The sequence below is a fragment of the Centruroides vittatus genome, unplaced genomic scaffold, assembly GCF_030686945.1.
Source record: "Centruroides vittatus isolate TY-2023 unplaced genomic scaffold, ASM3068694v2 contig_549, whole genome shotgun sequence".
Classification (NCBI taxonomy): domain Eukaryota; kingdom Metazoa; phylum Arthropoda; class Arachnida; order Scorpiones; family Buthidae; genus Centruroides; species Centruroides vittatus.
The window spans coordinates 419,683-435,709 of NW_027122325.1; the positions used below are offsets into that span (position 1 = coordinate 419,683).

The 16,027-nt window shown below is 27.9% G+C and overlaps 1 protein-coding gene across 6 annotated transcripts in view; it reads left to right on the forward strand.

Moving 5' to 3' along the window:
• Positions 1-16,027, forward strand: part of LOC136978675 (DNA ligase 1-like) — a 58,650-nt gene that overhangs the window by 25,604 nt on the left and 17,019 nt on the right. For 3 of the 6 annotated variants that reach the window (XM_067274421.1, XM_067274423.1, XM_067274422.1), the window contains exon 2: positions 15,165-15,229. In XM_067274421.1, the coding sequence (XP_067130522.1) occupies positions 15,165-15,229 (65 nt within the window). Of the gene's footprint in view, positions 1-4,298; positions 4,382-4,898; positions 4,985-5,113; positions 5,547-15,164; positions 15,230-16,027 lie in introns of those variants that run through there. The other 3 variants (XM_067274419.1, XM_067274418.1, XM_067274420.1) reach the window with 2 other exon arrangements.

Sequence of the window (16,027 nt, forward strand, 5' to 3'; positions counted from 1 at the left end):
TCTTTTTTTTTTATTTTAAACTTTTGTTCTCATTTCTTTTTAAAAAGCCAACCCAGAAGATCCAGTTGTTCCCGTAAATCCACATTCAAGGCTTTTCTGTCGTCAACTCTTACAAATTTATATTTTAGTAACGAGTAAACGTGAATAAATGCATATGTTGTTTGTTTTCCAAAAATCATATAAGATACATACAGAAAAGAGAAGTTTTTAGCTGGAACCCATCTCATTAAAATCTGTTAAAATTCGTCTTTTATTTATAACGGTGACATTTCCAGGAACCTAACTTAGCATAAAAAGGGCCTAATTTAAATAACACGTTAAGATAAGCATTTCATTCTCCAAATGTACGTTTTTACTTTAAAAGTAATCAATAAATTTTCATTTGTGATTTTCATTAGTAAATCTAATTTTTTTTTTTTTTTTTTTTTATAGAATTTTAATATATTTCATAAGTGTGTATTTAATATAAAATATTTATGAAATTTTGTTATAAAATCCAACTATAATCAAATGTAATCGATATTGTAAGTGATATACGTAATTTTTATACATACATACATATCATTTGTCCATGGTCATAAAGGCATCACCATGCGACTCCGGGGAAAATGAGTTCCATTCTGAGGGAAACCTTTAGGAATTCCTTTATTTACGGATGTCGTGCTCTGTCTCTCATTACCCGACTGCCTTAGTTATGAGTTTGGCCGTACCCATAATGAGCATGAAGAAAAAACAAAAATAGTCTTAGATCAACGGAAGGAAGAGTTCAAAAAATAATTTTGATTTATCAAGGAAATTTGTGAATCATCTTCCACATCAAAAATAAAGTAGAGGTTAAATCAGTCGTTTCCTTTTTAATCCCGAAGGATGGCAAGAACTAAAATCGGATGTGAAAATCAAAATATATAGCGTATATACTATATATGTAGGCCTAATCAAGATATCAATAAGCGCCAATCAAACTATCTTATCAGTTTGTTTTTCTAAAATACAAATTTACAATTCGTAGAAAAAAAATTACGTTTTTGCTTATCTCTAGGATAGTGTGCACTCATTTGAAGTGAAGAGAAGGAAAAAAGAGATAAATGAATACTGTAAGAGAGAACCGAGAAGTTAAAGTAGTAAAAGTACCCAAAATTAGATGAGAAAGACAGAAGCTGTGGCAATATAAAAGAAAAGCAAATTAAGGAATAGACTGGAGAAAGCTCCTTCTATTATGATACGTTACGAGTGACAAATTTTATCCCTCCTTTTTCTACAAAAATAAGATAAATGAAGTTCAAATTGTATAAACTTTGTTGCAGTTGGGTGTTATTATTATTAGCTTTAAGTTATGTATTTAATTAAAAGGTTATTCTTATGCAACGTTTTGATAATCGTTATTTGAAAATAAAAAAGAGAAAATCTTGTTATTCTTATATAAAGAAACTTTTTTTGTCTTTAAAGGTTATTTCATAATTAAGTCGTCTTTGTTCCTACTCTTCCATGATTTCCGGACTACGAATGGGACTTATTCATGCACGAAATAAGTGTATATGACAGTAATTGTCGAAACATCTTATAAAGAACAACATAACAAAACTAAGTCTGTACTGTAGTACTTCTGAGATCTTGATAAGGCATGAACTTATCCTTTAGTACAGTCCGCAGGGCCGGATTAACACACTTTGGGGCCCTAGAAAACATTTTCTTCTTACCGGGCCCCCTCCCTCCCTCTCCCACAAGAAATAGAGCACAATATATATATATATATTGTGCTCTATTTATATAATAGAATATATATATATATATAACAATAAATAAAACGAAATTAAATAATGTGAAAAACTAAAACAAATCTTAAATTTTTATTAATAAAAAATATTATTCTTATCGCTATAAAAAAAAAAAAATTCTAAATTATCGGAAGAATTACTTTCAATAAGAAGAAACATAAGAACACATTTTCTTTAGATTTTACAATTCACAATAACCATATAAAAAGCAATATATTTTTGTTTATTTGTTTATTATATACAGTTGTCCAACAGAAAAGTAAACTATCTTATTTACAAATCTTTTCAAAATAGACAGTTTGACCGGGCTCTTCTAAAAACCGGGCACTAGACATTTGTCTCATTTGTCTATTCGATAATCCGGCCCTGACAGTCCGTTCTCTGTAATTTTGTGCATGCTTACGAAATAGTTCTCAAAAGCAGTATATTCTTTGCTAATAGTTGTCTCTAGGACAAAATTTATAATAATTAACAGGTGTCCATATTATTATTAAAACATGACCGTTGCTTCTAGAGACAGGTAACGCGAAGGGATACATTTTATAGCATAGTGATGAGGTGGCCACTTTATTTCTAAAGGGAAGTAAAGCTTTCAATCTGTCAGATTATTCAAAATGTCACACATTTCTACTTAGAATTCATACACCATCTTCAGTAACAATTCACAATTAGAGTATTGAAATTTTACCTTGAAAACCTATAGAATGGACAATTGGAAGATATATATCTACTGTACTGTATAGGCTATGTATAAATTATATATATGTATAAGTTGTGTTTGTGTGTTTTAGATTACACATTCCACTGGAATGTTTTCATGAATTTATTCTCAAAAAATAAAATATCTTTACAGGACTTGCAGTGTATTTAAACAGATTTTAAAATACTTATATGATTTCCAGTGATCAGTGTCTTATTTATAGTTACATACTACAATGACATGATTCAGCAATGTTCTCACTCCTCAGCCTGGTTAATTGTGATCATTCTCTATCCACAGAATACGATGACATATTCTCCGACGATTCTTTTTAGAAAACAAGCAAGTATTATTATTCTTTCAAATACCGTATTCACTTTCGATAAATTATAGTGTGAGAGTTTTCAGATATTCTAAACGTGTTATATGTGTGTGTATACTGCACATATATAACGCAACAGTATTCATAGTTAATGCGATATTTTAAAATAAACTTCTGGGTTTCAAATAAGTTATAATTAATTATTTTCGTACTAAATACCTACAGTATGTATATTATATATATATATATATAAATTTCTTCTTGTACAGTACATCTCTCTAGTGGTCTTTTCTGTTATTTTTACGGGTATTAATTTCTATTAATTGCATCAAATGGAATAAATGGCGAGAAAAAGATAACTCATATAAATTTTGTCACTATTAATTAAACGAACCAACATGACTTATCTGATCAAAGTAGATGATATTTGTAATCCAGAAGTTATATAAATTGTAACGTAGTAATCAAACCGTATAATAAAAATTACTGTGAAATATTTATGAAATTGAAAATTTCATAACATCTATTAGGAAGATTCGTGATTTTGCTTAGACTCAAATAAATAAACAAGATCGATTTTATTTTCACTTGAAAATTTTATAAAATACAGAAATTAGAATTAGAACATGGAATGCCGCCATATTCTAAAATAATTGTGATAACTAATCATCTTTATCAGATACATCCGTAATGCAAAAGTTATAAATATTTACAATTAAACAAGTTTATTATAATTTTAATGCTATACGATATAGTTTATCTCAGACATAAAATCTGTAAAAATCAACCATACGATTAAGCAGGTCTTAATAATTAAAAAAGATAAAGATGAGCAGAAAACTCAATCAATGAATACCAAAGATGATCAAATACAATAGAATTAACACGTTAACGATATGCAAGTACGCCTACTAATACTAAGTTTATGAATAAAAAACATTCCTGATTAACGAAATGTTTAAAATATTATTTAAAAATTATATTTTATAGGCCTGTGTAATATTTTTCAATAAAATATTAAAATAACAAATAACAACAACTCTGCCGTAAGTACAAAGCAGTTCTCTAAAACAAATGAAATAGTGTTTAAAATTATAACAGGGAAGGACGACATTGCAATTATATAACTGAAATAACCAATTAAGTAACATGTTATAAAATACGTTAAAGCAATTTAGAATTTCATTTATTAAAACCTGAATATTTTTATTTGCTATAAGTGTATACTGTGTGAATGCTTACATAAATTAAAAGTTCAGTTTACATAAACGAATAAACTGTGAGTGGCATTCACCAAAGTGATGCCTCATTCTTAACCTTTTTTCATCTGTAAATTTCAACACTTCATCAGAAGAAATGCAAAAATCATCATCATTTTGTTGTGTTAAAACATTTGAAGTAAAACTATGAAATTGAATGAAATGTGCATAGTTGAATTATTAAACGATAATGTTTTTCTGAATTAAAAAATTTTGAGCTGAAAAATTTAAATAATTTTCAGAAACTAATCTATTGCATTTTTATTGGACAATTTCTGATTCAAGAAAGGGAGCCATTACAAAACCTAAATATTGAAATGCGAAGGTATGTATATAAAAATATTACATCTTATAAAAGCTACAATATGCAAAACTTTTAATATACTTCTATCTTTAAAATGAAATCTTCTTTTGTCTTAAACTACAAACAACTCTCATAATTCCAAACAAATATAGAGCAGCTCATTACTAGAAACTTGCTTGAGACAATACGAAAATCCTCTGGAGTTTTGAATTGTCTGAGTTTTAGAATTGTTAACAATTTCACTTATTTTATTTTCACTTTAATTATCTATTAAACAAATTATTTTAGCTGATTTTATATTATAATAAATATATTATATTAAATTTTCATAATAAAAGATAAAAATATTCAATTAAAATTCGAAAATCACTCAAGTGAAATTCTGAATAAATTATGTTCTTTTCTGGGCTTTTATAGTGGATCCTTGAGAGTTGGCTATACATTTTTCCTAATAGATGCTCTTAATAATTTCTCTTTAAATATTCTAATTGGTGTACTATTACATTCTTATATGTTAAAAAAAATTTAAAATTTTTAGAGAATGCTGAGGAGCTTCAAGAAATAGAGAGAAAAAAAATTATCTTACAGATGCATAATAATGTAGATTCAATAGGAACATCAACAGTAAGTTGTTATAATATTTTTATTTCATTAAAAATTAGTTAGAAAATTTATTTTAATATTTAGAGAATGCAATTTCTAATTAATTAAGTCCATTATCTTTTATTTTTAATATTTATTTTATGTTTCAAGACTGCAGAGAAGAGAGATAAGTCTTCATCAAAGACCAGAAGTGATGATGTGAAACTAAAGAGAAGTGCCAGTAGACAAAAAGACACAACTGAAAATTCACAAGTTGATGTTAATAATACAGCAGCTCTTGAAAATTTGAAAAGAAAATATAATGAAAAAAGACAGAAATTAAAAAGTATTCAAAAAATAAATGAGAAGTTAATAGAGAAACTGAAGTCTGCAGAAGATGAAAACGAAGACTTGCAAATATTAAATAGAAGGCTACAAGATGAGATTTTAGATTTCTTGCAGTCTTCTTCATTTTCAAATGAAACTATAATAGAAAGATTGCGATTTTTAGAAGATGATAATGAAGATTTGAAAACATTAAACAGAAGACTGCAAGAAGAAGTTTTAGATTTTTTTCAAAAGAACAAATATAATTTATATATAGGTATATTAAAGATTTCATTTTAATATTCATAAAATGCATTTGAAATCGTCGATATTTATGAAGAGTAATTGAAATAAATATATTTTTATTTAACAAATTAAATTTCATAAGTCTTATTTTTGGTATTAAATGTACAACATTTAAGAATATACTGGGAAAAATCATGTCCCAATTGTCTATATTTTGAGTCAAATTTCATTGAAGATAATTTTTATTTTGATGGATAAAATTGACTTCAAGGAAGAAATAAAACAACTGAATTTAGTTTAAATGTTACGTTTGAAGTTGGTATTTATGAGAAATTGAAATACTTTTAATGTCAATGCTTCCAGTTTACATTAAGTAGGGCTTCAAAGTCATTTTCCAATTTAAAAAAAACTATAAAAATCTATATAAATAAAAATGTAAATGTTTGTTTGTTCCTAATCTCAAATCTCCGAAAGTTCTTCACCGATTGCTTTGAAATTTTGACACAACGTTGCATTCGAATACGCGCGTTTTTATATAATATAGATGCCGAGGGGGAGAGGGACAGGCTTACCGTAAAGAACTCTTTTCTATTATACTATTTTAGATGCGGTTTTTTTGCGTTTTAATAGGGTAAGTCAAGAGAATGTACACTAAGAAGGGATTTTTTGAAATTCCCCCCACGAGGAAGTGTTATACATTTTTAATAGATACATTTTAAGCCACAGCAACGCGTGGCCGGGTCTGCTAGTAAATAATATATATAAAATGTTTAAAAAAGCAATTTTTGTTTTATCAACGAAATATATATATATATATATATCTAGTTTGCTAGGCTTTTAGTTTTTATTTATAATTTAATTTGTGTTGTTTTGCGTTGTGTGTTTGTTGTGTTTACACTTATTAGAATCTTTCATAACAAAATTTTTAAAACTTCTTCAAAATTCAGATCCACCTGAAAATTTTATATTTTATGACAATAGTTATTAAAAAAATATAAATAAATACACCAATAAAAAATAAAGAAAAACTTTAGTTTGAAAAGGATATTTTTCCATACATTTATGTCTTGGTATTTTTCTAAATTCATTAGTTTTCTATAATATACAGGATATTAAGAAATTAGACCGACAAAATGAAATGGGTGATAGAGGACGTAAAATACAAACAATATTGATTCTATGAAACGGGGTTGCCTCACCTCCCTTACGATATAGATTCCTAAAGTTTCTATTCTGTCTTGCATAGCATGTGTAGTGCATGCAGTGTAGGAAAGCTACCGTCAGTGTCACGCGCCTCGTTTCGTGCAGTAGCAGTTTTAAACGTAGACAGGTGCATCTTAGAAAAGTGAAAATTAGAACAACAGAGAATTTTTGTTGTTATTTATTTACTGATAACCCATTTTAATTGTATGCCAAATTTTAAGTGCAATTAACATGAAAAGATGGCATTCAAGCAAATACTTAAACATATTTCCCTTTTTGATTCTGGACTTTAATAAATAAGGAATAAAAGTGCAGAGATTTTATAAGATCAATTAAGATGGAATAAAATGTGTGTTTAATAATAATAATTGCATTTCTATGCCAAACCACCTCTTGGCATTCTAATTTGCATTCCCTCAACATATTATTGTCCATTTGTGAAAAAGCTATGAACCTTTATGGCATTTAATTACGTTGACTAAGTGAATGTTTACCAAACTCAAAGGAAAAATTCACATCTCAGGAACTAGCTGTTATGCATCTTATTTACAGGGACGGCAAATGCAAAGGATGGTTAGCATAAAGACTGAATCATAAACAATACAACCCGCGCCGAATACCCATCTTCAATATTTGCTATTATCTACAACCAATTGCGATAAAAGGAATGTTTTTTAAAAGATCAAACTGACAGGGACGACTACGCTTGATAAAAACTGATAACTTTGAAGAACTAGTGACTCAACATGTGGACCAATAGCCCTTAATAAAAACTACGAGAGCTATTGGAAACATCGTTGGGATGAATCAGGTTATCTTTTGGACTGCGTTACACGAACACTTGCCCAGCCCTTTCACCGGCATGCAGATTAAGTAGGCCTACGGAGTGAGTGGTACAGTATTTAGAACAGTGTGAATTAAAAGAACTCCATGAATAGCTTTAACAAATATTTAACAGTAATATCTGGCTTCTCTGTATGATATTGGTGAATCACAGGGCAATAACTAATACCAAAAATTTAGGAGTCTGTGTCCCGTAACGGAAGCTGCTGTGATCCCCAGTTCATATGACCAAAATTGTTTGTATTGACCCCTTCTACCATCCATTTCATTTTGTCGGTCTAATTTCTTAACACTCCGTATATGTTCCTTAGTCACATTAAATTGCTTTATATCTGCTCTGGTCTATCAGTATTATTAAGTATTTTTAAACTTATTATTTCACTCTTGTTTTAATCTTTAGTGATCTTTAGTCGTCTTTACTGTTTTGTTAGTTACTGCAACGCAATACTTGGGCGAGCTGCCTAGGGAAATGCCTTCCAGGAAGTCTTTTAAGGCTAACTGACCCTTTATTTAGGCGATAAAAACGTGGAGAAAACCCGGAAAATTCCACGTGGCCAGCACGTCCTGGCAAGGTGTGAACCCACGACCGAACTACCAGTGTTCAGGGAACGTAACCGCTTGCCCACTGATCAGTGGCGTAGCGAGGGGTGCAAGAGGGTCTATCATGCACCGGGTACCACTTGCAGAGGGCACCCAAATGGTCTCCAAGACAAACTATGTGTTTCTGGAGGAGGAGGGGGCGTCAAATAAAGTGTGGTGCCCCGGGCGCCAGTTATGTTCGCTACGCCACTGCCATTGATGGGCCAAAATTCTCTACTCTGCTTTCATGCGTTCATTAGTATGCTTATTTAATCTGTTCCTTGGAAGTTTTTACAGACATTTCTTCCGCTTATTTTTGTTTCTTATTGAAATGACGTAAACTACTTCTCTTTGTTATTCCATTTCTTATTGAATATTGTTACTATCCTCTACATCCAAATATTTTTTCTGTTCAGAAAACTTATTGTTTCTATACTTATCTTATATTTTATATCATAAAACAAAAATAAAACTATTCCAAATTTATCAAACGAAGGGAGTCGCGAGAAGTAGCACTAGAAGTTTGATGACACTATGAATTGGTGGCACCCTACTGATTGGTCACCGACATTCAAATGCATTAATTTGTTATTGGTATTTGATGACTGTGCTGCGTCAAGAAATGTCACTATCGAACAGCAAACCTTCGTAGTCAAAAGTTACATAAAAAAAAGCAAAGTTCTAGAAAATTAAGACTACTCGACTTACGCGAAAATGTCTATTCCAAAAACTATTTTAATAAGTGGCAGTTCACGGGGTCTGTCTGTCGGAAAAAAAGAATTGTCATAAACATGTAGGGAAGACACCCAGAGATTCGAGTATGCTTAAATATAAATCAAACAAAATCTTTCGCGCAGTTAGCATCTCTAGCTTAAAGGCTTAAGTTGGAATTTGGGACCTTGGAATTTTCTGAACTGGTTGAACTGCTTGGAATTTTCTGAACTGTACAGAATTTCAATTATTTTTTAAAAATTGTTCGGAAAAGTTCTGAAAAATAAATGAACGGTTGTGTGTTTTTTAGCTTGTCCTTTTCCTCATGAGAATTTGGCATCCCTAATTGTAATTCGCATTATTTTCATCCCGTCAATTCTCATTTTTCTCCCCTTTAGGCACTAAGAGAACATGTTTTTAATCATATCCGTCATATATATATTTATTTACTTTAGTATTAAGATTTTTAAATGCTATTCCTTGAACCAGTACTAAGAAGTTTCAAGATTTAATTAGGTTTTTTTATATAGCTGATATCCACTATATTTGACGTCATCAATTCCGGTTTATATTGTTTCTCGAATACTTTGTTTATTCGTTAGAAAACAGCATTATCGACATACATATTAGTTTCTTTGAAAGAGATTCAAAATAATTTGTTGAGTCGTTTTAGTTGAAGACGACAAAACAAGCCCAAGAAACCGCTTTGGTTTAACGAAAACTGGTCAACACACAAAAACACGCCTATTGTTTCTCACGATGCATACCAGAGCAATTAGCAAGCATGGTCAGGTTCGTCGCCAAATTCCACGCGCCACGAAACATTGCAGTAACAGTACAATAAGTTATGTAGATGTCAACTAAGGACTCTCAAAACTAGGTTAGCAGGACATTATATGGGGAGGATGAATACAGTCTCCGATCAGGATATTGAAGTACAATGGAGTCAGGATCAGATTATTGGAACAGCTTAAACTAGATGACAACATCAAACAAAATGGGAGAATTAAATATCATAAGCTGGAAGCTTAAGTAATAATGTAAGAAAAGTCAGTCTCTAACATTGATTACCTGAATATGGTTAACAGAAAACAATTATTTGGTTACAATTTGCTAAAATGGATCAAAATTGATTTCAAGATGAGAGGATAATCTGAAAATGCTTATCAGCACTTATCAATTTAATGTTTTCCTGGAGTAAATACATAGTTTAGTTTAATTTGAAGTTTTTGTTATACGTATATTTTATGATACTGTTTAGTAAGATATAATGAGTGTTAATTGTTATTTTAAAAATGCAATGACAGGTGAAGAAAATGCTAATTATGGTCTTGTAATAAAAATAAAATATTCATCTTTAAGTCAATCATGATTTAAGCTCTACAGCATTTTCTTTTGAAATTTTCATTATTGGATTTAGAATGAATCGAGCAACAATAGAACTTGATTCAATGTGATTACTGATACTGTATGCAAAATGTCCCAATTTAAGAATACTGAAAAGTGCCAAAAGAATATTAAAACAAAGAAAAATGAGAAATTCAGCATTTATATTTTCTGTCAAATTTTTATTATAAAATCACTTTTTTTAAACACTTATTTTGTATATTGTTTTTTATTTATTTAGTGTACTGGTACAAAGACCCTGATGCAGTATATATTGTTTCTTAGTAGACTGCATAAAAATAATATAAATAATCTTCATTACATTCATTTAATAAATCCATACTTATGTAATCTGTTAATGTATCTGATATGTTAACTTGAAAATGTACTGTACAATAAACTAACATCCTTAACCGGTTAATTACAATACAATACATTTGCATTGCAATAATCTTAAATCCTTAGCATTGATAGTGAGAATTAAAATATAATTTCTAAGAATATTTAAAAAAAATAAAATTTAAATTATGAAAGGGCAATAATAAGATATGATCTATAGTTTAAATTTAATATTTTGTTTGAAGTTTGATAGATCTGAAGCCGGAATTTGGATTCTGATTCTTAAAATATATTTTAAGTGTTTTATTTATATACTATATTTAAGTGAAAATGAAGTCATAAAAATTATTTAAAATAATGCAGGAAACTTAGAAATATTGATGAAATAAAGTGATACATAATACACATATTCTTAAGCTTGTTATCTAAATAAGAAAAATGTAATTTATTAGAATACAGCAAAAATTTTTATTATGTACTGTGTATTGTATTGATACATAGAAATAACTGTCAGATTAAAAATTGCTTTAACCTTCAAGTAGTTGTTTAACAGAATATCAAATTAGTTCCAGTTTTTAATATAAAGAAAGGAGGGTAATAAAAATTTACAATTTATTTAATATAAATAATTATTATTTGTTTAATTACTTTATATTCTTTTTAGATCTGTTTTAAAAAAAATAAACAATTGAATTAGAAATACTATAGATGTAAAAATATATATAAACATCTTATGTAGTATGTTGATAAAGTGACTATTTTGTGAAATGATAGGAATTATTAAAAAAAAATCTTTCAGATACAAGAATATATATACATACATTATATACATAATATGTATTTTAGTTGTGTATTGCATTTTGTTTATATATGTGTATGTATGTATAAACAAAATACATACTAGATGTAATAGTTAATATGTGGCCACCATCAATGTCTCTACAGAGCTCTAAAGTGAACAGCTGTTTTGCAAAATACATGTTCAAGCATTTCAGGTGTTATTTGAATAGGTGCAGATTTCAGAGATCAGCTAGATCTCTAACTCTTCTTTCTGACTTAATGACTCCTCAAGCAGAAAAATCCAAGGATGTTAATAGGATGAATGTGCTGCCCATGACTGAAATCCTACACAATTCAATAACTATAAAGAGAATGCTAATATCCTGAATAATTGTGACATGATGCTCCATTCTGATGAAAGATTACTATGTTAAGAATGTGTGCATCTTGCATATTACTATAAAAACTTGTTCCTCACATTCATTGTCATTGATATGAGTCTAAAAGGAAAATATTGCAAAGACATGGATTCTTATAACAATGTACAGTACATACCATTATGACATTAAAAATTTTTTAAATATTCTAATTTCAACATAATAGTCACTTTAGAATCTGTATATTTTGGATTTAAGAACATTGCTGGATAACATTATCGTAACAAAATTTATCTTACAAAAGAAAATTTATTGAATGTTATCAAAGCTGAATTATAAATATGATAAGATATATGAATAAAAATATCAAGGCAAAGATATCATAAGAGAATTGCATTTATTTTATTCATTTCATCTACATTTCCTTTAGATGATTTACAAATATTTTTGTTATGATAAATAATAGAATAAAATTTATTTTATTGTTATATTATTTATTAATTATCTTTTATTAATGCATAATCATTGTTCTTTAATAAATATCAAACTAACAATAGACAGACAGATCAAATGGTATTCATCTTTTTACTGGATGTTTTTATTGTATTTGTCATTTAAAAGATAAATATCAAATAATTTCAATTAGCATACTCTAACTAGAGTTACCATATATCTGAATAGGACATCTTTTTGAATGTGAAAATTTTATTTGAGTGGGTTTTTAGATAAAAGCAAAACCAATTTTTTGGGAATATTTTGTATTTTCTTTCCTATTATAAAATAAATGTATAATTTAAATACTGAATATTTATATTACATTACTTTTTTTTTAATTAAAAGTTAGGTGCTCTCTTTTGTATCATTTAATCACAATAATTCTAAATTAATAAAATTTAATTCTACAATATATTAACTGTAATAGAATATTTTTACTTGCTAAATATACAGTAAATCTCTTTCTCATAAATCTTTCTATAGCCGAGAACTAATGGAATAAACACAAAAATTTTTCTTTGTTAATTTATCAAAGTAACTTTACTCAAAATTTGTAAAATTTTTCAGCATGACCTATTTCAGTCTTTAGCCAAAGTCAAAAAATAACAATCTATTACTTTACTATCTAACGATTAAAAGTATAACTCAAAGTAATGACATTTGAATTTTTTTACTTTGATAATTCAATTTAGCAGCATGTACCAGTACAAATATGAAATTTAGTTTTTATACTAAATCACTTAATAATATACTGTGTTTGTACATCTGTGACTGCAAACCATTGTTTATAACTGTGATGAAGTGAGAGCTGTGAAAGCTATGAGAGTTGCATGAACTGCTTTCTACAGTTATAAGTGTTTGGAAAACAAGCAAAAGGTTTCAGGTTCAATTCCCATAACAGAGTGCTATTTGTTTTTAATAACTTTTCATGTAAGCATTATATTTTATGTAATTCTTCATTCAAATCTTATCTGATTACAATTGTTGTGCAATGAATTTTGCATTTTATCTCTAGGAACTTACAGTATATCCAAGTGTGGTGAGCAAAACTGATTATTTTTTTTTCTATATTGTCTACTTGAACCTTGTTTACTAATAGGACTTAAACAAGGTCCAAGTAGACAATATAGAAACAAAAAAAGTAAAACAGTAAGGACATAGAAGTAAAAGAATTAAAACTGATTATTTTTCTTATCATTAATAAATCTAAAATACTGTGTTGGCATTTTGCAGTGTATTTTAATCAATTTTAAGCATTGAAAATAATTTATTTTTTTCAATATAAATCAATTGAAACTCTATTATAAATTATTTACTTAACCATTAAAATTTAACAGATTGATTTGAGTTCTTAAATTTAAATTCTTCTTAGAACAGAGTTCTTGGAAATACTTTATTAAAGTGATAACTATTGCTAAGATTTCTGAGGAAAATAGTCAGCATCTCAAGCAGAAAAGTTGATTGTGATAATAGATGTTACGATGTGCCAAAAGTTGATAGAGTAGCAATGATTTTCTGCTCTGTACATTATTTCACGGAGACTTCCACATTTTATCCATGTAATACGAACAAAACAAGTAATCACTCTCAACATTAAGTCCTCATCTAAATCCTATGATTACTGAACTGTAAATATGAACATAAAAGCTTGAATAGTTTTAAGTAAGAATTAATTTTTTATTTTTTTATTTTTGATGGTTTAAAGTTAATGTGTAAGGTAGAGTTTTGTACAGTTTCTCATTATATATTGATCTGATATATAAAAGTGAACAACTAAATATACAAAAAATTTAAGAATATAACCGACTCACAATACATATTTGCAGTTCTTTAAATTATATATGAACACCTTCTGAACTATTCATATAAACTGTTCCCAACCTTTTTTTGACCAGGGACCACTTTGATTTCATTGTTGTTAGCAGGGACCACAAGGTTTAAGAAAAATAAACTGTATCAATCTAAAAATAAACTTTAATCAAAACTTTTAACATACATAATCGTTAAACTCAAGAGTAACATGCTTTAACAGTACTATTATAATAGAAAACATTTTAGTAAAAATTAAATTCAGTTTGTATCAATGTGGGAATAATAATTTAAAATGAATAAAAGTTTTAAATCTTTCACGGACCATATTTTAGCTCTTGCGGACCACTAGTTGGGAACTTCTGGTATAAACCATGTAACAATTGAAGAATTATTACAATTTCTTTAACGAATATGGATTTTTGAGATTTTAGTGTTTCAGAAAATGTTTGTTTATATTAATTAATTCCAGAAATATTAGTAATGATAATGAATAGAATCCTAATAGCGATTTTTTTTCAGTGATGATGATGATGATAAATATATATAAAAGAAGAAAGTATGATGATAATATTTGTCAGAAAATTTCTTTTATATTATAAACAATTTTGTCTATAAACATATTTCTCTACTAATAGTTAACTATTTAAAAGATATTTGCTGATTTAATTTTGCATTGAATATTACATTGAAAACTTTCCAATCTCAATATTCAATACAAGTGTGTTACATAAAATTTTAATTTGAAATTAATATAAATATGGGATAAAATGCATTTCATCAGTATATCATTAACTTAAAAATGTAATGTAATTCTATTTAATTATTACTTGCACCAATGGAAGACTGATAAAAATTTATATTGATTTCTTATCAATGTTTTCTGGTGCCTGTATCAATGAAAATTTATATTGGATAGATCATTTCAGTTGAAACCAAGAATATAACAGAATTTATTATTTACATAGCCATATCTTAAGAATGGATTAGACAAACGAAATTTGATATTTTAAACGAATGAGCTTCAAATAAATAATTTTTAATAATGTTTGTTTTTTTCAAAATTAGCAAAAGAAGTTTATGTTTTAAATTTTAGTTTTATGAAAAACTATTTTTTATTTTTTTAGCATCTGAACAACCCACAGAAGATGAAGGAATCAGAAGGGATCTACCTGAAACAGAGTATGAAAAGGTTAGTTTTAAACTGATTTGTTGATTTTAAAATTCCTAATAATAACAGTAATTAAAATTATTTAATTTGAAAAATGTTAATAAAAGTAAATTGAGGAGGGGAAAAATAGAAAAGAAACGTAGTTATTTTATAAATATTTCTTAGCTATTTTATAAAATTTTAAGTACTTTAATGGAAATAGCAAGCAAAAAAATTATAAGAAAAATAGCTATATTATTTTTGTTATTTTCCTATTTAGCTATATCAGCAAAATGCAGGGTAAATTCACACACACACACATTTATACAGCAAGTCCTCACTTAATGTCATTTTGTTACAATGTCATCAAGGAAAAAATACAACTACATTTACAATTATTGTTATTGAAATTTCTTTATAAACAGTAAAATTGATTATATGAGATGAAAAATAAATGCTAGAGGCGTGGACAATGCTAGGGTGGGGCAAGGGTGGGCACCAGCCCACCTAAAATCTCACCACCTACCAATCTACCCACCCTGAAATAATTTAAATCTATCTATACTAACCATTGTTGGGTAGTTTTTTAAATGTGAATTGATTGTTTGCTAATTAATTACATATTCTCACAACTTCTTTCTGCTTATACATCTTACTGAAAATTAATCACTAAATTTTAAAAATTAGTGTTTGATGATAAAACACCTAGTCTACTAAAACAATGTTCTGTTCTCCCAGAATAAAAATTCTAGTGCCATTACTGACTGGAGGTTGCAAACATGATTCAATTTGAATCATATTAGCTGAATTATATCTTGTTTATATTATTTAGCCTTTAGT